Source organism: Opisthocomus hoazin, chromosome 6, assembly GCF_030867145.1.
Source record: "Opisthocomus hoazin isolate bOpiHoa1 chromosome 6, bOpiHoa1.hap1, whole genome shotgun sequence".
Classification (NCBI taxonomy): Eukaryota; Metazoa; Chordata; class Aves; order Opisthocomiformes; family Opisthocomidae; genus Opisthocomus; species Opisthocomus hoazin.
In genome coordinates this window covers 49,842,890-49,867,185 of record NC_134419.1, presented here as the reverse complement: position 1 = coordinate 49,867,185, position 24,296 = coordinate 49,842,890, and the positions used below count along the sequence as shown (strand labels likewise).

At 40.2% G+C, this 24,296-nt stretch overlaps 1 protein-coding gene across 1 annotated transcript in view; it reads left to right on the top strand.

Moving 5' to 3' along the window:
* Positions 1-24,296, top strand: part of FAM13C (family with sequence similarity 13 member C) — a 134,046-nt gene that overhangs the window by 93,561 nt on the left and 16,189 nt on the right. Inside the window, exons 10-14 of the mRNA XM_075423051.1 lie at positions 6,927-6,996; positions 13,963-14,113; positions 19,861-20,071; positions 21,035-21,173; positions 22,608-22,689. Coding sequence (XP_075279166.1) covers positions 6,927-6,996; positions 13,963-14,113; positions 19,861-20,071; positions 21,035-21,173; positions 22,608-22,689 — 653 coding nt within the window. The remainder of the gene's footprint in view (positions 1-6,926; positions 6,997-13,962; positions 14,114-19,860; positions 20,072-21,034; positions 21,174-22,607; positions 22,690-24,296) is intronic.

Sequence of the window (24,296 nt, the reverse complement as noted above, 5' to 3'; positions counted from 1 at the left end):
TAACTCGGCTGATCATGAAGTAACTTAGCTCTGGTAACTATTGGAAGTCACAGTTCCTCCTCCAGTCCTTCAGAGTGGTGCAAAAGGCTAGAGATGAGGTTTCAGTGTGCCCAAATGACCCAATCTACCAGTGAGGGTGTGTCCTAAAGATAAGATTTAGCTCTTACTGACTGGCTTGGACCATGTAAATAAGATCATGCTCTTCACAGCCATCAGTTTTTGGGGCACTACTTTACAAATTGCCCATGCTCAGGCACTGATTTGGCCCTGCTTTGCTGTGCTCATAGAGTTTTAGGTAGGTGAGCCAAGTCTCTGCTCTTTGTTCTCTGCCTCGAGCTACATGACAGCCTTGGTGCTGTGTGGCAGAAGCTCTGTCTCTCTTTGGAGGGACTGGAGCAGCAGCTGTACATCCCAGGGACGTGCAATGGGTCAGGGCACAGCTAGTGGACATACAGAGCTCTTTGCCTTCAAGGTCTGTTTCAAGTCAGGAGTGGGTTAGTAGTGATGGTTGCCATCCAAGGAGAGTTTAGTGCTCTATCTGAAATGAGCTGGTTGCCTTCACCACAGGTTTAGTAGGCAACATTGTAAATGATACTAATTTGTGCTCTCAAAGGAAGCTTTAGCAGAACGACCAAGCATTTGATTAGCTTTCAGAAAGAACTGCTTTTACCTTCCAATGCTTGTGTCTGTAATTGAGACATGGCAAAGTCCTGCATCTCCGAAAGTGTTTCTAATTAGTCCCAGCCTAGGAAGTGGGCCTTCTCTGTTTCTGGCATTCTTTATGGAAGGAAAAAATCACATGGATTTCTTGTAAAGAGAAGCATAATGAGTTTGGTATCAGAGAGTTAGACCTACCTAGTGGCTTTGCTGGTAGGAGATCTGTGTATGGGTAGACAACGAAATATTACTGGTTAATGATGAAAGGAACATGATGGAAGAAACATAGAATTTAAAGGTAAGAACCAGAGTAGAGTGTGCATGAATAAAACAGCAACCACAGTAAAGTTCCCCTGTCCACTTCAACAGTTTGGCCTTTTTAGTTTGTTTGGTATTAAACCTGCTGTTTATTCCTGTTTAATATCAGGGTAGCTCCTTAGGAATCCTGCTGTCCACAAGTGCTAAATCTGTTAAATACTGGTACCTGGATTTACTATGCTAAGAGCTGTGAAAGCATAGCGATCATATCTCAACTCTGGCCATGTCTTATTTTGATTATATTACAACAAAACGGACGTGACTTTACTCTCAAATAAGGAACTTTGAACATGGAGTAAACAAGAATTAATGCATGGTCTCTGGCTTCACACACACATTTCATTTATTTTAACTGTCTTAACTGTCCTTGGAGAAAACATTCCCACCACCCAGCTGAGGCAGAGGACTTTAAATTACATATGCTGAAGTTACAACTTTCACTTTGAGGATCACTGTGTCTGGTGACTCCTCTTAAGGGTCACCAGCAGCTTGCCCCATCCCTCTGCCGTCAATCAGCTTTGATAGCGCTAGAGCAATTACATGCCCATGGCTCAGCTCACGCAGATCGCTGGCTGCTGCATCTGGATCACAGAACTGGTTCGTGCAACAGACTGTGAAACACAGCTGCCAGGGTATGACGTCTTGTGCTGTTTTCTGCCTTCTCTGCTCTGGGACATGGCAAAAGTTAAGTATTCAGTCTTGGCAGCAGGCAACAATCATAGCTAGATTTTGATGGAACACATCTGCTAGTCCCACAAAACTTGGGTTGCACTATCTTCCACCCTAGGTTACTGGCAAAATTAGCAATGCTTTGGAATGCTACATCTGCCTAGGATCCCTAACTCATAGACCAAAAGCTTTCTGGTCTTTTGGAGAAGAGGCGATGGCCACAGCTCTGCAGGGTGCCACTGGGCAGACTCCTCAGTCTATCAGATGTGTGTGGGGAAGATAGGAGAAGAAAGATTTATTTCTGTCTCTTACTAAGAAGCAAGGTTGATGTCTAGTGTCGCTTGTTGTTTCTTGTGCTTTGATATAGTTTCTGCAGACTGCTATAGCTTAGTCATCAGTCTCATTGCAGCCTAAAGCTCTAGGTGCCTCTGAGCTGTACAGAGTTGTTTTAAAAATCTGTTTTAGTGAGTGTGGGGCAGCTAGAAACAGGATAGTTTTAATTTGTCTAAATATGGATTAAAAGCTACTGAGATATGAAAATCTTTTCAGCACAGCCTCTGTTAAGCAGAGCAACCTAATTTCAGAGTAACCTAACAAAGGGATGTTGGTAACCAGACACGTGACAGAGAAGAACAGAACAGGCAATATCAGAGAAACAATCTACAGAAACAGGACTCCTATGTGTTCATCGTTTTTTGGGAGGGCACTTTTATTTTAGGATAACCACCGAAACAGTGAAGAAAAAGTTTTAGCAGGGTTTGGGGGAAATGGAAGAACAGACTTGGTGAAGAGTTTTACAGTCAGAAGAATGAGGGAATACTGTTTTGTCCTTGGCTAAGCCATACCCAACTTGTGAATTAAGGATTTTAATTTCACGTGGTGTTTATCATGCATGATTTATGAACATCGGCATTTAGAATTTGAAATGCCATCCGCATGGAAGGAAACCTTTACATTTTATTACAAGAACATGAATTTCTAATACTATTGCCAGTGATTACATTGAATATTGCTCTAGTCATTGTCTGTAGTTGAGTTTGGAAAAGAGTGTAATACAATCTGTACCTTTGGGAGATAAAAGTTACATGCAGGCCCCAAGAACAAATGTTACAATAAAGAGAATTGCCTCTTTTTGGCAGAGAATAAGAAAGCCAGTATGGAACAATACAAGTGATTACAAAAACCTGCTCTTACCAATTGCCTTCTCAAAGGCAATCAGCAAAACTGAAGTGGATTGCAGAGCTGTGTACGCTGTTACCTGAATAGAGGATGGTGTTTGGTTCAGATGCCTGTTACACAGAGAGGGGGCTGAGACCTGGGGCTCCTGGGCGGTGGGAATATCGGTGTTTCAGAGAAGACTGCATTCCAAGCCAGTGTAGGAACTACACTTTGGGGTAAAGTTTTCTGCCAAAGAAAAGTTCCTGAAAGTTCCCCCTCTTTCCTGTTCCCCAAACAAAATGGGAGTGGAAGGGTTTCATTTAGTAGGACTCAGCTGGTCCCTGGGTTGGTCTCTAAGTTCTGTAGAGGTTGAAGGGTGGCAGTTGCTGTCAGACCTATGACTACTCCAGGAAAACTGGAAATGCTGAGAGCCTTGGGCTGCCCTGGGTCTTGGGCTCAGCCAGAGTCTCCCAGGGTTTCTGTGCTCCCCGGAGCGAGACCGAGCTCTAATGAAGCTTTCAAACTTCAGTTTTCAAGGCAAGTATCTTTCAAGAGTGCAGTTCAGGTGAGGACTCTCGTAGTTTCCACGCTTTCTGCTGAACAGCTACAACTCAGGGATGTGTGGGAGGGAGTAGGGAAGCTGCAGAAGTGCTGAAGTCCCCATGCCATGTGGTGGACCCACACAGGTGGGGCAGAGCTTGTGAGGCTGCGTTCCTGCACAGGCGGCCGGGTGAGCAGGGAGAAATCTTGGCCAGACTCTGAGTCCTGCCTCAGACCTGGCGAAAAATCATCACAACCTGCATGTGTCTGCAAATAGCTCTCTGTCAGCAAATCAGAATTTGCTGATGAAACACTGCTTTGCTGTGAAATGATCAACCAGTTCCTAAGAACAGTTTCTTCAGGAATCTTGTTATTAAAATATTCGTGTTTATGGTTCCAATGATACTTCTTGTATCAAGGCATGGAAAGTCCCTTAGCAAGCTCTTCGGCTGCAGTACACTCAGAGAAAAAAGAGAAAAAAAAGGCAGGGTGGGGAGAGGAAAGAAGGACAAAAAAAAAAATAGCATCTTACTGTAGCCTAAGTAAGGACTGGGCCTGGTGAGTGTGGGAGGCACTCATAAAAAGAAAAACAAGTGTGGTTGTCCACAGCCAGCCTTTATGTAACTGCTGTGATTAACGAGACAGGCACTGCTGCGCTGGCTCTCTGGCTGGCTGCTTATTCCAGCACTCAGAGGCTGCCCAAGGAGTAGCCTGGGATGTACCCAAACAGCCTTGGGCCCTTAACAGTGGTGTTTCTTTCACTGCAAGTGTGCACTTTATGGTCACCCGAAAGCCTCTTGTGGTTCTGTATTGCTTTGTAAGGATTCCTAGGCATGCTTTTGAAATATTCACCTGCAGCCCTGCGTCAAGATGGTGACTACGCTTGAATTTCATAATGGTTTTTGCCGTCTGCGGAGGTCTCAGAGAGGACCTTTTGTTTTCCTGGCACTGAGGCGTGTTTGTTGTGGGGTCTGCCTTTCTGTGAACTGGAGTGATGTGACCTCTGGACAGGTTGAATCAGTCCTCTGACGCGGTACTGAGACTCCCCTTGCGAGCTGTTAACCTGGCAGGCCGCCCTCACAGCGGCAAGGGTAACACTGATTGCTAGGCTGTGGACAGGGAAGGAGTATTGGGCCAGGGTAGACTGAAAGTGAATCTGGAAAAAGGGTTTAATCCCACAGCATAGTGTGTGGTTTTCTTGTCAGGATTTATCCTGGCTTCACTAAAGCGTTAATTGGCCCAAGACACTGAGCATGCGTGGCATTATGGTGCATACACACAGAAGTCTCCTGAGGATGGAGATAGTGTAATCCAGGGTTGGACTGGATTGAGACTTGCAAATTACAGAATGTAATGCTCCTTCCTGGGTTTAGTCTGGGAAATAAGAAGTGAATTCGTTTAGGTTCTCTTTAAACATTTTTCCTAGTTTTTAAAATTATGTGGTTTTATTTGAATTTTATGCGAGTTTAGAAGTGATATCATGCATAATTCAATAATTCACATGTTCTGGTCTGTTTTTTAAACAGCTCACTGCTCATGCAAATTGATTTTCCCCTTGAAGTCTGATAGGAGCTCTGTTATGATAATAAGTATTGAGGTTTTTTTTTTTGTGATGTCCACAAGCTTCAAATGTACATGTTACTGGGTTTTCTTTGTCATTTGTGCCATGCAGAACAGAATGATTCTGCCAAAGCCAGAGTTGCCAGTCTATAGCGAGGGTGAGAGATCAGGCTTCTCATATTTTATAAAGAATGATATAACATATATTTGAGTAGTAGCCACAGAGAGAACTCCATTGTCGTTATTTTACATGATGTAAATTATACAAAATAAGGATTGCCTGCAATTGTTCAAAATTTCAGCTCAGGCTTAAAATAATTTTGATGTACTCAGCGCAGATGGAAAATTGGGGCTTGTTCCTGCTTCTTTTGGAGTTAATGGATATTTTGTGTTTGACTTTTAATGAGAGTAGGATCCAACCCATAGTTATTAAATTGTAAGCCCTTTGTTGCCTGGTGACAATCAGATAACCTGCATTTGCCTAGCAGAGCAGTTAATCGTGGTGAAAACAAAAAAGTACCCCCCAAAACTCTCTGTATAGAGTGAGATCAGCTCAGCATAGATATATGACTGTTAATGTAAATGGGCTTCACACAAAAACCATTACTCACCTGAATGATGTCAGTATCTCCAGAATCCAAAGAATGCAAAACTAACAGCTTCTTGCTCCACTATTTTGAGTGAATAAGAAACAATAAAATGCAAGACTTCTGCATCCCTAAAAAAGCAGACAAGGACATCATCCCAAATGAGAGAAAGGTGGCGCGTCAGGGGCCTTGTAAGTGTTTTACTCTCCACACTGCAAGACTCACGAGTGATGCAGCTGTGAATTATGTAGAACTTCATATAACAACTGTAAGAACTGCTGCTAGGCAGCTATTGCTTTTTTTTTTTTCAGGGAGAGTTCACATTTGCTCTGTGTTACGTACCCTGAAAGGAATCATCCAAACAAATATCCGAAGTGTACAAATCTGACACGTGTGCTTTTATTCCTTTTCTTTACATGTAGTTCTAGTTCAATGCAATAAATAATTCTAAATATTTTTTTCTTCATTAGAGAACTAACTCTTCAGCTGTTTGTAGCCTTGCAGGTCCTTCCTTACATGTTATAAAAATTTCACTCTTTCCTATTAAATTAGTCCTTTTGCTCTCCCCATGCTTTTTCTCAGTTTTCTTTAACTCTCTTCTGCTGCCTCATAATGTCCTTGCTGCTGCCTAAAAGCTAGAGATTGGTTGTTAGGCATTAACCTTTTTGCTCCTGTAAGCCCATTTTCCTTCTGTTCTCTTCACGTTATGGAGACATTTGCTATTCATTTGGAGGGAAGATGGCAGAATGAATATGTATGTGGAGAGCCACACAGAGGTGTAGACAGGTGATTGTACAACAGTCCGCCAAGGCACCTTGCTGCTTAAGTATCTCCAGAAATCACTCCCTTCTGGTCATGTACCTGTGTATCTTGAGGGAGGTGCAGCTCGCTGGCCTGTGAGACCTCCCATTCTGGTGCTGGAGGTACCACCACAAAAATGATGGTTTTATTCCTATGTGAATTGCACACCTTGGGTCCTGTTTGGAGGCAAGAGGTTGCTCACCCTGGTGTTGCTGTCTAGTGTGTCTGTTTCGGTAAGGGAAGTGGCATACCTGTCATTTCAGTCTATAAATGCCTGATAGATCTATGAATAACTACAACAAAGGCCTACGCATCAGTCGGCTCCGTTTCTGAGGTCTCTAGAGACCTTTAAAACTATTTGGTTTTGCTGGGATGATTCTGAGAACAATAGGTTGAAAAATATGAATTATTTTGTACAAAGGAATCTGGGTTTTGTGCTAGTTTTGATCGTGTCTGTGAGTGAGTCTCATGGGGGCCAGCAAACACTGCCAACTTTTCAGCAATGTGAAATCTCATTCTCTGAGACAGCAATAGTTTTATTGCTTGTAATTTATGTACAGACATGATGAACATTTTGAAATATTTGCAGCACAGATAAGCAATCTCTTACATGAAAACTCTTGTTTTGTTTTGTAGGATAGAACTAGAACAGAACACATGTATTTCACCAGAAGAAGAAACTAAGCAATTTAACAGCTTAAATGAGGTGAGCTTAACCAAAAGTTGAAATATGATGTTACAAATTTTGAATTAGATGTTTGGTTTTTGTTAATTCTAAGGACTTGGAATAATGTAATCACTTGAGAATCTTAGGTTAGCTTTTTAATGAATCATTCTAGTCATGTTTTTGGAGAAAGGCTTAAAAATGTGATATGAGACTGCTATAACTGTTTAAAAGCCAGAAGAAAGAGATTTTTAAAATATTTTAAGCCAACTTTATGCTGCTTTCCATTTGTGCTCAGAAAAGAATTAAACATTCAATATTGACTGAACGAAAAGGCCATCTTTTAAGAACATTTGATTTTTTCCTCATATTACAGCTCAAATGTGTTCAACTATCAATTATGTTTTGTTTGAAAATAAGGAGCTCTCAAAGTTGCTACATCCTTCATAAATGAACTATGAACAGTACAATGTAGTCTAAAAGGTACTCTTGTTGTAGGATGGGAGCAGGGGAGGGTTGGAGTGGAAAGCCAAATAACACCAGTGACACTTGAAACAAGAGCTGTTTTCACAGGGATTATGGCAGGACGATGGTGTGAGAGTAGAGCACAAAGAAACGGTTTGTGTGATCGTGTCAAACAATGGATGAGCCTGGGCTAGATTCTCACAATCAGCAATATACTGGAGGCCAGACCCAAGCTTTACAATTATTCTAAGTGGGAAACCTTATGAAGCATCTCCCACAGTCGAGGGTATCTCCATACTAGCATTGAGTATGCTTGCTCACTGCCAGGGCAGTGAACAATACTGGACTTAAACAAACAGCTGTCAATATTTTTAAGTGTAGACCAGGACAACAGATCAACAGAAGCAGGGTGAAAAAAAGAGTTGGGGTGAAGGGAATCCTTTTCCTGTCAAAGCATGGGAAAACCAGCTTTGTTTCCATAATGAGCCAGAGAATATCTATGTCTATCAATAGATGCTTGACTTTCATTAGAGGAAAACCACAATGTGTCCTTTTAAAGGAATTCAGATGTAATCTTCTTACAATAAATTATTTCCCATGCATTTGTGTCATTGTTGTGCAGCTCACTATTGAAAATCTCCATGCTAACTTGTGAGGCACGATCCATGACCAATACAAGGCATGTGCTCAGCGTCTGTCTAGCCAGTTAAGGCCCTGGGAGAAATCAACAAGTTACTGTTTCTTTTGAGAAGCCCCATTGCAAATAATCACCAAAGCTTCCACTGAAAAGCACCTGTTTAAAATCCTTGCAAAGGATTCCTTAAAGGTTAAGACAAAATATGATAATATATAAAATCAGTATAAAACATTAAACCAGATAGTTAGATCAGAAATTGAAATAAATAGCTAAGAATTTATGAGGAATGAGCAAGCATCACATTCTGGTGCTTTCTTTTGTAAAATCTTAGATTGTATTGTGTCTCAGGTTTACTGAGAATCCAAATGGACATATGTTATAAAAAAATAAATTCTCTTCTTGGATCAGAGAAAGCGGTGTTTCTCCTCACTGCTCACCCGTGGCATTATACAGACCCAGGGCATATGTTGTTCTATCTTATTGTTGCTTGTTTGTTCCCCATAAAGGAAGTTCTGAATTGAAAATGTCATACGCCTCAAGACATAAATATTGCTATAACAGATACTGCAGATATTTATTTACGTTCACATAAAATACACCTATCTTATTTTGACCTGAACTCTTAGATTAAAAAGCAAGGGAGATGCTTTTATATGTCACTCTTTTAATGTGATGTATGAAAGTATTCATTTCCTTAGAGTGAAGAAATTGAACAGGCTGATATTTGCTCAGTTTCTTTTCTGTGTGAATTACTTCAAAGGCCATTAAATACTGGAAGTTTGGATTATTCTCTTTCTCTGCCCCAGCTGATTTCATAAATCCAGTAAATCCATCAATAAACTGGGTATAATAGAACAGCTGCCTGCTCTCTCTGTGGATAAGCAGCGATCACTGGCTGAGTAACTGGTTCGGCAGTGCTGTAGCCCTTTGTGCAATGAGGCAGAGCGCAGGGCTGTGAGGCTCCATTTGGCACAGTGTCTCCCACCAGGCTACGGCCCCCTGGACATGCTGACCAACATGTCCCATGGTGCTGATCCTGCAGGGCCCCAAGCAGGGACCTCCAGCTGGAGAGGGAGTTACTGATGGCACCTACCAAGAAGTTGTTTATACTCTATTTCAGGGGACTCCCACTCATTGACACAGCATTTTGGTGATAAATTGGGAGTATTTGTTCATTCAGTGTCCCGTTCTCCAGCGGGATTTACCAATGTGAGAGTAGGTGTTTAGTATTTATCTCTAGATGTAAGAGGTTATCTGTCATCTCAATAAATCCTTGCCCCAAGGTCTCAACTCTTGATTTTCAATAATCATCATCTGGAAAGCGAGATGGTCAGTGGGGTACAGTCTACAGGAGTACTTGTCTGTAAAGACGGTTTCTTTACTACAGACTGAGCTTCCTCTGCAAATGGCAATCCTTTTGTACTCTGTTTTCTCCAGCAGGCAAGAGTATGATACTTTAATGACTATATTTTCTTAAAGCTTTAGCAAAAATTACAAATAGGAGAGAAATACCACAGTGTCTCTCTTTCTGTTTTCTTCAGACTTCTTATAAATGTCTTTATTTTTTCCCTTATCTTGGATGTGGAATAATATAGGATGTTTTTTCTCAAGTTCTTTGAATTGTCTGTTACTTTAAGAGGACATAAGAAGAGATAAGAAACCTTTGTCCAAGACAGTTATAACTGCTTTTTTTTTCAAATGTGCAAAGTACTGTTCTTAAAGGGCAACAATGTGGTTATTTTTCCAAAGAAATTTAAGGATCCATTTTAAATATTAATATGTCCTTTCATTTGCTTTAGCATGGATCAGGAATTACTGCTTCAGAAACACTGGTGTTAGGCACCAGATTAAAGCTGGAATGAGCGTCAAATCTGAAGTATTTGAACTGCGATCACTAGCTGATATGATATGCCATAGCTTAAATTCCTTAAGTGACAGCGGTTTTCCATGTAAGAGCTTACCAAAATTTATGATGGTAGCCACCATGAAAGAACATTTACCTCTCTATGTATTTTAGCTGTTTATATTTGCTTCTAACATGGTTTGCAACTTCTTTTAAATGGCCAAGGGCAGAGATGGCCCAGCTGGGCCCCAGGGGTAGGTCTGGACCATGACAGAGTTTTGAGTAGCAGGTGCCCAGGCTCTTTCATCTCCAGATTAGACGCATTGCTGAGTGTGTGCAGTGCAGAAGAGTACACATTCCCACCACCGTGGCAGGACACCTGCAGTCACATCAGGCCTGTACAGGTGCTGGAAAGTATTGGAGAATTAGGGGAAAGCTGGAAGTGGTCAGTAAGATTTGAAATGAACTTAGAAGGCTTGAAAAGATGAAGACAGGGCTCAAACTTTATTTTTCTCTCTCCTTGCCTTCCTTTCGCTGGCAGTTGGTATCATGCTGGCCTGCCCCAGTGAGCCTCAGGATAGAGGACCTGCTGCTGGTTGCTGATATGTGGCTGTGTCCCCTCCCAGAGCACGCTGCTGCTCTGCTCAGGCTGCAGGTGCAGAAACAGGGGGCCGCACTGTTCCTGCCATGGAGCGGGAGGTGCAAGGCTGGCGGGATCCTGGATACTCTGGCATGGCCAGTACTTCAAGCAGCCCCCTGAGAGGCACAGGACAGGACCTGCAGCAGGGCAGGCAACAAGGTCATCCCTAGCATTTACTAGGACGCTCCTGTTGCCATGAGTTGGTGACCTTGGGCAGCTTTGTGCTTGGTCTTTGCTTAAAGCTATGTCTCCTTACATGTGTTCCCATAACTAGGTGGTGGCTTTTCATGTGTAGAGCACTGTGGCAGTACCATAGTACTCAGCTGTGTTTGAGGTGTAAGATGAGGTTGATGGCATACTCCAGATTCATCATCTCCCTTGTAACATCAAAATGATCAAAGGTACTCACTCTTTTACTCCCTATATCAAATCCCTGTCAAGGGCACATTCACAAAATCATATAAGGTATTTCTATTATTATTATATGAATTTTTTTAGTATTTGCCAGTGACTGGAAATTTGCCATCCACCCACCTTCCACAGATGGGTGAAAAATATCATTTAGAGCAACGGAATATAAACCAGCTGGTGAATTACAGCATAAGCATTGCCAAAATACAACGTCTAACAATGTAGTCTGTGTGAATGCTTTGATACTGAACTTGCCATAATGCAAAGTGAAGACATTTTCTTGATATTTGTCAAATGCTTGAAGTAACAGTCTGTGAAGTTTAGGTATATTTGTCACTTATTCACCTACGTTCACCTTCTTGGTATGTTCTTCTGGTACGTTTGTCTATGTTTCCTCACTTAACCATCAGCAGTTATCACAATAAGGTCCGGGCTGAGATCACAGTCCTCACTGGTCTGTAAGTGGCATAGTCGTCTTTCGCCAGATGACATTAATGACTGTAAAATGCTGCCTGGCGGTTGTGGTAATCCCACAGCCACTTTGTTTGGGTCTAGGTGGGGTGAGAGGCAGTGGAAAGCGAGACCTGTCATGTCAGGAAAGCTCTTTCCAAAACAGTGCCATGGTATCACCCTTCCCTTGACAAGGAAAATTCACTGCCACCTGAAAGCTGTTCAAGGTTTCTATCATTCTGTCTCTAGTTCAAGAAAGTCCTATAGAGGATTAAAGATGAGTTTGAAAGTGCCTCACAAAAGATGCTTAAATTGATGGTAAGAAGTCTACTAAATATGTCAGATGCAGGAAGCCAGGTAGGGTATCGCTGGGACTGCTGCCTGGCTGATGTGTAATATGGGCACCAAGGTGATACAGCTGTAAACAGAGCGGCTGAGTGAATTTGCTGTATTGGTCTTCACTGAAAAAGCCCATGTGGTGGACATTTGCACACTTGGTATACTCTATATTGCAGACAGGCCAAAGGAGCCAGATCGGTTTGAAGGAGTATATGTAAAGTGTTGGACCAAATAGTGCCAGTAAGTGACAATGAAAAAATGCCATTCATTCAAGAGTCCTGGAGAAAGTGAGCTGTGAAGATGAGGCACTGCTGGTCAAGATAGGAAATTATCCTTACAAATGGCAGCTGGGCCAGAGGATGGCAGGTTGTTAATGCAACCTGCACCTGGGAATAGTAAAAGTATCTTCTGCCTCAGATCATAGAAAACAGCTCTATATCATGCCATATTTAAAAAGAATAGTATTACATTTAGGCATTTCATTATGGACCAGTGCTTGATGTTGCAATCCCTTCTTTCCTGGTGTTATAGGATGAGATGTCACAATGTATCTTGACAACAGATGAGAGGAAATTAATTCTAAAATGAATGTGTAACACAACCCATTTCTTTGCTCTCATGTCTCTAATATCATGCTGCTTCTGACAGGAATGGCCCGAGCTCCTGTTTGCTCTTGTACCAGGAGAAGGAAGGTGTTCCTGGATTTCCTTTTTGACCTAAGCTGACACCACAGTCCAAGCATTTGATTGTAACCTAGTCTGTTTTGTGGGACGGGATATGGATTTTGAAGCACTCCTGACAGCACATAGAGGGTTGCAGGATCTAGTGTTGGTGATCTTGTGCTTTTTCGAAATTTCCATGTTTTGAGGTATCTCCTAGAAAGAGCTAGTGTCTGCTCCCTTTTTACTGCCTGAATTCTGTAGAAGGAATGGAAGGATTAAGGCTGAAATCTTCCCAGCTGTTCTCAGACAAATTAGTTTCCTTTTTTATTTTTTTTTAAACTAAAACCACTGGCAGTCTTGGGTTTATAAAAGGGATGTATCACTATAACAATAATACAAAGACATATTAAACTACTTACTACATAGATGACATATTGTTACACAAAGGAAATTATTCCAATAAATAAACTCATAATTTCATTAAATGAATCAATAAATTGCTTTCAGGTCTTTGACAGAGCAGGGAAAGGAGATTTTCAGGGTATAAACTTGAGGAATTTTTTTTCTGTTGCAACTCAGATCTTTTTTCAGAAATTGTTTTTCACAAATATGTACCATTTGAGTGACTTAACATTTTACTTATAATTCTGTGTGTCCCAGTTGTGTGATTATTAGGACAGCCTTGTGTGATTTTGTTTAATGTTGCAAGCTGTATTTCCCTTGAGAGAGGGGAACAGAATGTGTGGGGTATCGGCAGTGACTCATTTTGCCCAGTCAGATGGTGATTAGGGCTTTCACAGTATTTACATCACAGCAAGACGCTTGTGTCAGAGTGTACAGCTGAATATTGCATGCAGCATTAAAGATTAAAATGAGAAACGGACCGAGCATGACACAGTAGCTGGAAGTGATGTTATAGATAACTAGCCTTGTCCTCACTGATTTGTCTGCAGCAAGTGACAACGATCTGTTAATTTTACCTTTGCAGCTCATAAGAAATGATCTGGTTACCCTGTACAAACAGCAGCAGCCTATATGAACGCTGTGTCTACATAAAGAACTGTCTCTAAAAAAGCCAAATAAAAAAAATCTCTTCCAAGAATCCCATGAGGGAGCGTGTTCTCAGTAACTCTTTGTTCGCCGCTGTGTACTGCACAATAGGCTGGAGAGGGAGATATGTTTTTTTATGAATGGTAAATGGGGAGGGACATAATGTCATCAGATCGTGATGTCAGCCCAATGAATGAAATACTTCCTTAGTGTATTGCTTCAAGACCAAGAAAAGGGACACCATCTCAGTCTGGCTTCCTAGAATAAATCGTCTTTTGCTGACGAAGTCATCTTTCCCACGTGTCATGAATAATCCATGCAAATCGGGACTTAAATAACCAGAAGTCAAGAAACTCGTGGAATAGTGCGTGTTTGTTCTCTTGCACGTCCTCTCACAGCTGCTAGTGGAACACCCCTTTGCAGGCGATGCTGATGGGCTCAGTGAGTTGAAGAGCTATCGCTGTAATTCTGTTGTTGTCTATCTAGCCCAATGTTCTGCTTTTGTCTGCAGAATTCTTTGTTGAAGCTACAAGCCCTCGAAACTGATCTGTGCTCTGCGTTTCTGCCAACCCAGGAAGAAACTCCTCAGCTGCCAGCACCCAAGGATCCAGCCCCCTCATCAGCCCAAACCAGTGTGCTAACTGATGGGGCCAGTTGTGGAGGTAAGCAATCATGTCATGATGTGTTCTCATTTGCAATTATAAGAAAGCCTTGTGACTTGCAGTTTAATATCAGGTTTTCAGTCCTCTGGGAAACAATGCAGAGCTAATGCAAAGCACCATTTCCTGATGCAAATGCTATGTAATCTAAAAAGGGTGATACCTGTTAAAAGAACGGAAATTAATGGCTATAACCTTCTGTTTTTCTGAAAGGCAGTCTTGCTTTTCAGACAGGTTTTAAGAATCCTGATTCTTTTATTTTTGGATTTAATCTGGGTTTTTTTGTTCAAGTAAATTTACATTCTTTACTTCCTATCTCTGTATTGTGTGAGATCACCTGCCATATCATGTAATTTTATTTTCTTCATTCTTTTTGTAAAAGCAATATCACTTCATTTCTCCTATTATTGATTTAAATTTAGTGCCTCAGCAGAGAGGTAGCGAAGGTGAGTTTTACAGCATCTGGATTTTAATCATTCATGATCCAGTATTATTACCCATCTGGGTAAACCGTGGTGTGTTATCTCTCCCCTTTTCCTCAATATGGAAACCAGTCCTTGCAAATAAATAGCCCTAAGGCTTGGCACTATTTTTGTCAATTCATAGCTTGTAGTCACAGAGCTGGCAGAGTCGTGATGCTCAGCAGAAAAGAAATCACTGTTTGTGAAAAACAGGTCAAAGGCAATATGACTAATACATCTCACAAGTGATGTGAATACGCAAATACTTCAATCGTTCACCACGTATGGTCCAAATTTAGGCAGACAGGTCAGTATCCTCTTTGCGATTGATGTTTTATGCCAAAAAAAAGGCTGGGTTCAGAAGAACTTATTTCAGAAGCTGTTTGCTCAGAATTTTCAGCAAGAAATAACAGTAAGTTATTTACTTAAAAAAATCACAAATTGCAGTGTTCTGCTTCAGAAATTCTAAAGTTTGAGGGTTGCATTGCATAGTAAGGAAAATGGTGTGTATAATCCAAACTATTGTAAAGATGAAGGACTGTAAAAAATACTAAATATCCTGGGTTTTGTCTAAAAAAACCCGGATGCTTTAGCCCAGCTAGGCAAATACCTTAATAGCTCTTGAATACAGGTGTGGAATTTGCACTGGTGTTGGTGCCTTGGTGTTGATCTGAGGCAGAGACAGACCTCATGTCTGTGCTGCGCGGGCAGAGACATTTTGCAGCCGATCCAAAATCTGCACTGACTCTTTTCCTTTATGGCAGGGTGGGTTTTTTCTCCTTTTCCAGTAGTTTACTGAATTATTTTGCTCTGCTAGTTTCATAATCCGTTGTTAGAATGGTTCATAATCGTTTCCTTTTCTTATTTTTGCTGTTTTGATTGGATCTTTCTTTAATTCATACTGTTAGTGACCCTTACTTCTGATGTCCTCTCTGGCTCCTTTTTGCCTATCTCCAGCTACACAGGCAAAGGCTGGATGATGTAGCATTTCTCACACAGTTCAGCACCCTCTGTCACTCTAGCAGTTCAAACTTGTGCTTGAATGAAAACCTACCTATTTAATGGATTTTAAGGCACACTCATTCTTTTAAAATCTGCTTTGTGATTTGTGGGGATTTTTCATAACTTGCCATTTTGCATAGAGATATTCTTAATTCTTTGTCTTACATTATTACTGAAATCTGATACATTCAGTTTAGGTAGTTTTCACATGGGACTATTGGCTGTTTCATCTTGAACTTGGATGGAAGTCCAGAGATTTGTACCAGGCTAGGAACAGAGCTTTTAGAGGATATGCCATATATAATATGTGTCTAGTTATTAGCCCTTGCTCAGCGAACCAAGCAATAAAAATTTTAATAATAACAATGTACAAATGTATTATTTTTAAAAACAAGCATGATTGTGAAGTGTATTGAATTTCTTTTGTTTCACATCCCAGTCCAAAAAATAAAAAAAAAAGCATTATACATATAATGAATGAAGCTAGAACAGTGTAGTAAAACCACAGGGTATTTCAGGATGCAGATTTTAAGAGGTGAACAGTAACTCTTATCTCTGAGCAAAGCCAGCAATTTCTGGTTTACTTCTGAATATGGAAAAACTTGAATTAGAGCTGGCAAAATGAGACCATAAAGAATTGCAATGTGCTATTAAGCTAGGTTTTGTTGTTGGTTTTTTGTGTTTTTTTTGGGGGGGGTACAGCAGAGTGTCATTTTTATAGCTTTTGGATATGAATATACATCAAATCTGTGATTTGAACAGTGAGCAGCTGAACTTAAATACAAGATGTTCTAAATGTCTTTAAAATAAAGTCCTGATGCTAGCATTCACGGACATAACATGTTGAGGGATGAACACACTACGTCTGCATTTTTTTTTTTTTTCTATACATCAGATTTCAGAGTATTATTGTTTTACTTAAAGTAAGGAATATCACATGCAGGAATACAGACTTGTACCATATGACTTGATGTCATATGATTGAAGTCCACATTATGAAGCATGCTGCATATTATAAGATACTAGATCTTGGCTTTAAGTCCTGTGGTGAGCTCTTGTCGGTGCTAAACTGGACTGAGTAGATGAGATGGAGTAGGCGCAGGCTAAGGGGCAACTTACTGGCTTGGCTAGAGGGGGCTTTAGTTCCCAGTTTTGGCAAAAATAGAGGCTAAAATTAGATCAGACACAGGAACATGAGTCCATATTTGGTCAGTCCATGGGCTGCTCTCAGGATAATGCTTAGTGTCTTGTTTAGGATCTATGCAGAACTGGAATCAAGATGATGGTCCTAAGCTGTAATTAAAAATGGGGTTAGTCATAATGTGTCATCGTCCTGAGATGTTCCGCTATTATAGTAATCAGGCCACATAAATGAATCAGTTTGAGTGACTTGCTGGCCACTTCTGGACTGCAGGTAGTAATTTAGTGCATCCGTGGTAGGGCTGGGACTAAAACCTTTCTTGGGGCCACACCAAAGTTGCATTAGTTTTAAAGTTTTACTAGAGCAATGCTGTCAGGCAGCCCTGGTACCAAGGAAATGGAAGAGCCCTGGCCTTTGGAAAATACTCCCAAATTCACCTGGCACGCAGGCTGTCTCCCCTTCATTTGCTAGCTGAGTAAGAAAAACTCCGTGAAGTCCCTGCAGCTCTGTGTGTTTGGTTTTGCACTGGGACTGCTGCAGCCCCTACTTGTCCTTTGCATTTATCTTTCAGGAGTGTTTAGTCCTGAATGTTTACTTTTCTTCTATTTCTGAGACTGACTTGGGCTTAGTAAAATTGCCTGGATGTAAATGTGAAAAGGATAAAAAGCCTGTGACTCTACAGTTTACCACCAGTACAGACTGCCTCCTGCAAGAGGAGTACCTCTAGGTCCACAGAAAATCCGAGTTCAAATGTTGGAAACTTCTTTCCTGCACCCATTATACACAGACTGGATGATTCTTTTATAACATCATGTTCCTTTCACAGTGAGGAGACTGCTACTTAGTATGACTATAAAAAATTTTATTCCTTTTAATAACAGAGCATGAGAAATAGCAAAACTATTCCTAGTAAACCTATTTCACATTGATTATGTTTCTTTAAGTTCAAAGACAGTGAAGTAAAAGGAAGGAAGTCAGTTTCTTCTGGTTGACAAAATTGTTTTTCAGAAGTTAAAAAAACCTCAGAACCACCAAACCAAAACCCAACCAAAACTATTGATGTTTCAAAGTCTTACTTTGAAGGAAAGATTACTTGCCAGAAAGAGACAACGCTTTTACTTGCAGAGCAACATCTATTCCAGCCTGTATCACTGTATGTTGTCTGTGAATGCAATTTCCTGTGAGCGGTGCAACGCTTCTCCCAGACACCTTTCTGGATCTCTGTGGAAGGATTTGAATCTCGTACATGATTTAGAAGTTTTGGGTGTTGCTCTGGTATCTTGGAGAGTTGAATTTGACCTACAGAGTACGAAGTACTTAGAGGAAATATGCTAGGTTAGAACTAATAATCATCTACATTGCCTTATCGTGAAAATGTTTAATGTAATTATAATTGATGGTGCTGTTAGAGTAAATGAACTTATAGATAAAAAGCCACATGTAACTTTTGCATGACAGACTAAACTATGATGATTATACAATATACAATTGGATTTTTTTGTTGCCTGTAAAGCAAAAATAGTTGGATAGCGCTTGACAAAATGATACTTTAGGCCACTGTAACTACTATTTTTGACATCAATAGTTGCTTTCTATGAAAGGTGCCATTCAAAGCTGGTTTGTCCCCACTGTCCCAGTGCAGCAATAAGGATTTGTAGCTTCAGTATCTGTTGGGCAGAGGCCAAATAAAACGTATTACAAAGGCTCCATTAAAATCCTGAAAAAAACACCCACTCATCATGGGAATGTCATGTCCCCTGTCCAGAGGAGAACAGGGAAAGAAAGTGAAGGTGAAAGAGCTTTATAAACCTGCCTGCTCTTCTGTGAGTAAATCCATGTACAGTTGTTTCTCTGTACAGTTTTAGACTTTCATTTAATAAAAAGATTCTGTGAAATGTATTAGACTGCATGCTACATGGTAAATATAATAGTGAACAGAAATAACATGCATGCTGCCTGGAAATATAAAATAATTGATTTGAATTCAAAGACTGTATATATACATGGGTTCAGAGAAAAAAAAATAATGTAGCTGGTGTAAAATATTATGTACGATGGAAACTGGTGTCGGGGAACCTGAGACAGTGCACATTCTTTGCTTTAACATACATTAAGTGTTTCTTGGGGGAAAGCTTTTATGAGAGCATGGAGTTTCTCCCTACAAATATAATCTGCTTTAAAACACAATTATCTGATAGCAAAAATATCAACTAGGCTAGATCATCCTCACCAATTTCACCCACTGAGGCTGAGGAATAAGATTCCATGGTTATTCCTGTTGATGTACCCAGGTACAGCAGAGGGAAGACGAACTCTTGGTATTCTCTGGAGGTAGGCTCCGTAATGTGCCCATTATTTTCCAAGTTACCCATAAACAGAACCAGTGTGATGAGGTTCACCAATTCCTACTTTTTCAGACCAGAATAAATCATTCTGGCTTCTAGCTTGACCATCTCTATAAAACAAATTTTACCCTTTGAGGCATTGGAGGTGAGGTTTCCATTTATAGTGAAAGACAATATTAACATAATATCACAAGCATGACTCCTCCAAGCAGCAGTCACTGCGCGCTACCTTGAGTAACTACCTTGGATGTTATTGGTAGTCGTTATTTTCATATCTCGTGTTGTTTAGAACCACGTGTACACTACTTCAAACCTTAATGAAATCCTGCAGTATCCTGCAGCACTGGAGATTCTTAGCATCAGGGCATATTGTATTCTTGATCCGCCTTTCTCTTGACCAAAATACTAAATGCTAAATCACAAAATTAAACTTGTTTTGTACAATCAGTCTTCTGCAGGAATGTGGCTTTCAAAAGCAAACAGATCTATGAACATATAATTAATGCTACTATTTTGGGAAACTCTCCATCTTTATATTATACTTCATAGTTTACAAACACACCCACCAACCTTCTCCTGTGGAACCCAAAAATACTTTATGTTAAGCCAGTAACTGTTCTTTCTATCTTCTCATCCTCAGTATTTTGTTCATCCTGCATGGGATACTTTGCTGAACTATTTGCTGTTTATTTTGAATACTCATGCTTTGAATACTTCTGTAAGTACAGATTTGTATTTATCTAGGTAGCTAAATACCTTGTGAGTAACCCTCAGTCCATGTGGTTTATGCTTTCTTTCTAGAGCCTGTGCCAGCCCGCAGAGACTGGCAGAATGAAATGGATAGCAGCCCACAAGAACATCATTACCTAGGGACCAGTCGACTGCTGTATCACATTACAGATGGAGACAATCCTCTTCTGTCACCACGCTGCTCTATCTTCAGCCAAAGCCAGAGATTTAATCTAGACACAGAGTCTGCTCCTTCTCCACCAAGTGCTCAGCCTTTCATGATGTAAGAAAATACATTTTAAATCTTAGATATTTTAAATAATTTTTGTACAGTCCACGATCTTTGACTCTTCATGTTTCTTCAGTTACTGTTACATCATAAACAAGAAATTTTGGTATGGTTGATTTGCAATACCAGAAACAGGACCTAGCATTTTTTCAGTAATAACACAGCACAATATTGTTTGAAGTCTTTGTTAATCATAGTTAGCAAGGTTTAATTTAAAGTTTAAATATTAGTTAGTAATTAGTCTGATGAGTGAACATAAGATAGAGAGGGCTATCAAGGTATAATACTAAAAATTTCACTAGCTGTAATAGAACTGCAGCTTGAGTCATTCACTAGATATGAAAGTGTCAGAGAGCATATGAACAGTCCATATATGTGATCTCCAGAAACCAAGCTGTGAGTGTCACACAGAAATCAAGCTTTCTTAAAAGCTTACATACATAGCTGTCAGCTGCATATCAATAATAATCAGATGTGCTGGTTTTCAATTGTAAAAAATTAGAAACTAAACTGCCTTCAAAATAATAATGTTTTTGCCCAATAATAAAACCCTTCCTGAGCTTACTTTTACAAATCATTGTTACACTCTCCTGTTACAGTTGGAAGATCTGTGAAGTAAGATGCGGGTGTTAAATGTAAATACTGGATCAGGTTATGACCTACTAGCTTAAACTTTTGAAAAATATTCAGAAATCCCACAATTAATTAAAAAAAAACCCAAACAGAAAACGAAAGCGTGAAAGACAGGTGGTGAAGTCATTAGAATGCCCTATGGGTACCTTCAAGCAAAAGCAATTATTTTATGCTTACTTTGTAGAACTAAACTGTCTCTGTCCTGTGAAAGAACCTAGCTGCAAATTCTGGAGTGCTAGGAAAGCATTAAATGTGCCTGAAAGGAAGGCACGGTCCGTTATAGCCAGTTCTTTGATGCAGCTACTGTGCTTTTGGGTTTTGCAGGCCAAGAAGTTCTGCTAGATGTAACTGTGAAGAGTGCAAAGAACCCCAAACAGTAGCGCAGCTTACCAAGCATCTTCAGAGTCTCAAGAGAAAAATTAGGAAGTATGAAGAAAAGTTTGAGCAAGAAAAAAAATACCTGGTAAGATAATAATTGAAAAGATAAAGGGAAATACTACAAGAGGCAAGCAAGAATCCCAGTGTATCTAAACGTACGCAAAACAATAGGAAAAATGGTATATTTAGTAAAATGAAATAGAAAAAGCATCAATGAGGGACTACCTTTTTATCATCTTTCAGTATATGCAGTAGTTCTGAGACTCTAATTTGCATTTTCTTTGGATTACCTTTGTTGCAAAATATCCATCTTCCAGATGTGTGAGAAGTGGGAATCAGTGAAACACAGCTGACAGGCTTGTGAACCGAAATGACTGAAAAGATGAAAAGCTACATGTTTACTTTGTAGACGTCATTTCATGGAAACTGTTGCTCTGCTGTGCAGATTCCTTCATTCCAGCAGACTCCTGTAAACCTTCAAAGCATGAGGCGCAGTAGAAACTGATGGCAGAAATTAGAGAAATAAGAACTGTGGTGTTGCTGGTGGGGAGTTGCTTGTGGTCAATGGTGTCCTCCGTGCAGCGCACGCACGATCATCACTCATATCGAGCTAGTTTATGTAATGTGAATTGTGCAGTATAAACACACCAAAACACCCGTGCTGCGAAGGATGTGTACACCACGACACAGGGAAGTTTGTGATCTTTTATGACTACATTAAAATGAAAATTCTGCTAATTGTATATTGCCTTGTAATCTCAGCAATGACTACAAACTTAAATGTACATTTGTGAATTGCACTGCCCTGTGGTCATCACATACTCTTAGGAGTAAAATTTCATACTTAACCAGTCATCGTACTGTGACCAGAAAAGAAATTATTATTTCAGAGGTTTATTTTTGCAAAACTGTTTTGCCATTTTAAGTACCTGAGTTTTGAAGATCCAGTGTAAACTGATCTTAATTTGGAGGCAATTTTTAAATGCAAAGAACTGATATACAACGATTTTGCTGTTTGTTGTCTGTGAAATCACTCTGTTGCACAGGACTTTTTCATTGATTAGTTAAGCAGTTAATTTGAAATGTTTAGAGTGCTGTTAAAGTGCAAGAGAATCCCTGTCTTAAACAGTAAGGCCTTATCCCTGCAAAGGACAGAGTGCTCCGGCTACCATCCTGGAAAGCACTTAGGAACCTGACTAACATTAGGTGTTTGATCAGTCCTTTTGAAGTCACTGAGATTACTTATCCAATTAGTCAAGGATTTAAATTTTTTTTTTTTTTTTTAGGATCAGAGCCAAAATACTCAGATCCCTGTAGCACTGTGCCACAACGGGGAGAGATAAGGCATGATGAATTAGTACCGTGATCAAGCCAAATGCTCTGCGTGACACAAAGATACAGTTCAGCAGGAACTACAGACGTTTTTTTAGCACACTGTGTATGGATAGGTTTTTATCTGTTTGATTGTAGAACCATCAATTCCTCCTCTTTTATTCTTCCCTTTTTTTTTTACCTTCAGCCTTCACATGGTGACAAGACTTCCAATCCGGAAGTTCTGAAATGGATGAATGATTTGGCCAAAGGTCGTAAGCAGCTCAAAGGTACATAACAGCCTGTCATGTCACTGTACTGCTGAAGTGTTTGGAAGTATGAGTGTACTTGGAGTATTTTAGAGTTAGTTTTCTAACCTCAGTTCTCTGCTTATTTTTCACTAGTGCGTGGTGATAAGTCTCCCAATGACAACAAAGAAATTAGGTGATATGGCTTGCCTTAATTTCTAAAAGCAGGGATTAAAGTAAGCCAGTTCAACCTTCACAACAAGGCTGAAAAGGGGAGGGGGGAAAAGACATCGTCTCTTCATCACTATAAACATTCATGCAAAAGGCAATGTTATTCTGAACATTTGTATGTGTCTAAAATATAGAACTAGAAAGTTAAAAATGTCCTTGTAGTAGTACAAATGTAGGTGCAAAATGTTTCTTTAGGACTGAGATTACACAACTCTAAAGCTTTTATTTTTTTGATCATAAAAAATGGTCTTTTCCAGATACTAAGTTTGGTCTTGAGGGTCAAGTTCTGCCCTTGACTGTCTGCATACCACTCCACTCATGTCTCTGGGCATATTGCATGCTTGCCATCAGGGAGAATGTAGCCAGGACTGATGGATTTTTTTTTTTTAAAGGCTATTTATAATTGATCTAAATCTTTTTTTTCCCCTTTATAACTGGATTCTTACTACTAATTAAATTGTAAGATTATGTTTTGTCTTTGTTTTGGATATAGTTAAAAATGTAGATATAGTGGGTGTGATTGTGGTAAATAATTAGAAACTCATCTTTCAATAAATTTCTTCTGGAAATTTCTCCCTTAGATACTAGGCTGCATAACTACTAGATGTCTTTCCCCCCACCCCAGACTTGAACTTTGCGTTACAAATGCAGGAAGGGCAAACGAGAGGAAATGACCAAACTACATCGTTAACTCTCTGAAAATTACCTCTCTGACTCAAACATTGCTTCAGCTAGCCAGGGGGGTCTGGCTTTTGTAGATCAGCCTCACCTGCGCGCCCAAAATGCCTCAATGCTGTGAACATTCTTGATTTTATTATCCTGAATAATGACACTGCTTTTAAGTGAAGCAAGCTTCATGAGGTTCATGAGATAGGTGCAACTGAAATGGAAAACCACTCAAGTTCTTGTAGGTCCTTCATCAAGTTTGTAAGGCTTGTCCATCCTTCCTAGCTCCACAAGTTCAATAAAAATGGCTGTTTTTCCCTACAAACCTAGCCTGTATCCTTGGACTGTCACACCTAAAAAAAATATGTTACTGTTTCTGCATGGATTTCAATAAATTTAACATATTTGCAGCCATCAGTCTCTGCCTTGCCCAAGGTCCTTCACCAGCCAGGTATACGCTAGGAATAAAGCCTGGTTTTACGGGAGCTAATTCAGACTGTAATTCAATTTCCTTGTTGCTCTGTGCAGATTCCTAGAGCTCCAGGGTCTTTGACTTGGTGTCAAGCTCATATACTTACACACTTTACTGCGCCCAGGCAGGCTGCTGACTGGGAAGCTAGGACACACTGTAACCTATATGTCTTCTTCTTCGTTGCTCAGGCGTTCTTTTGCCAAGGGAAGCCATTTAAGCGAAGTGGGTGATTCTCCCTGTGAGGACCAGCTCAGTAGCCTGGCTGGGATGGCAGTGCAGC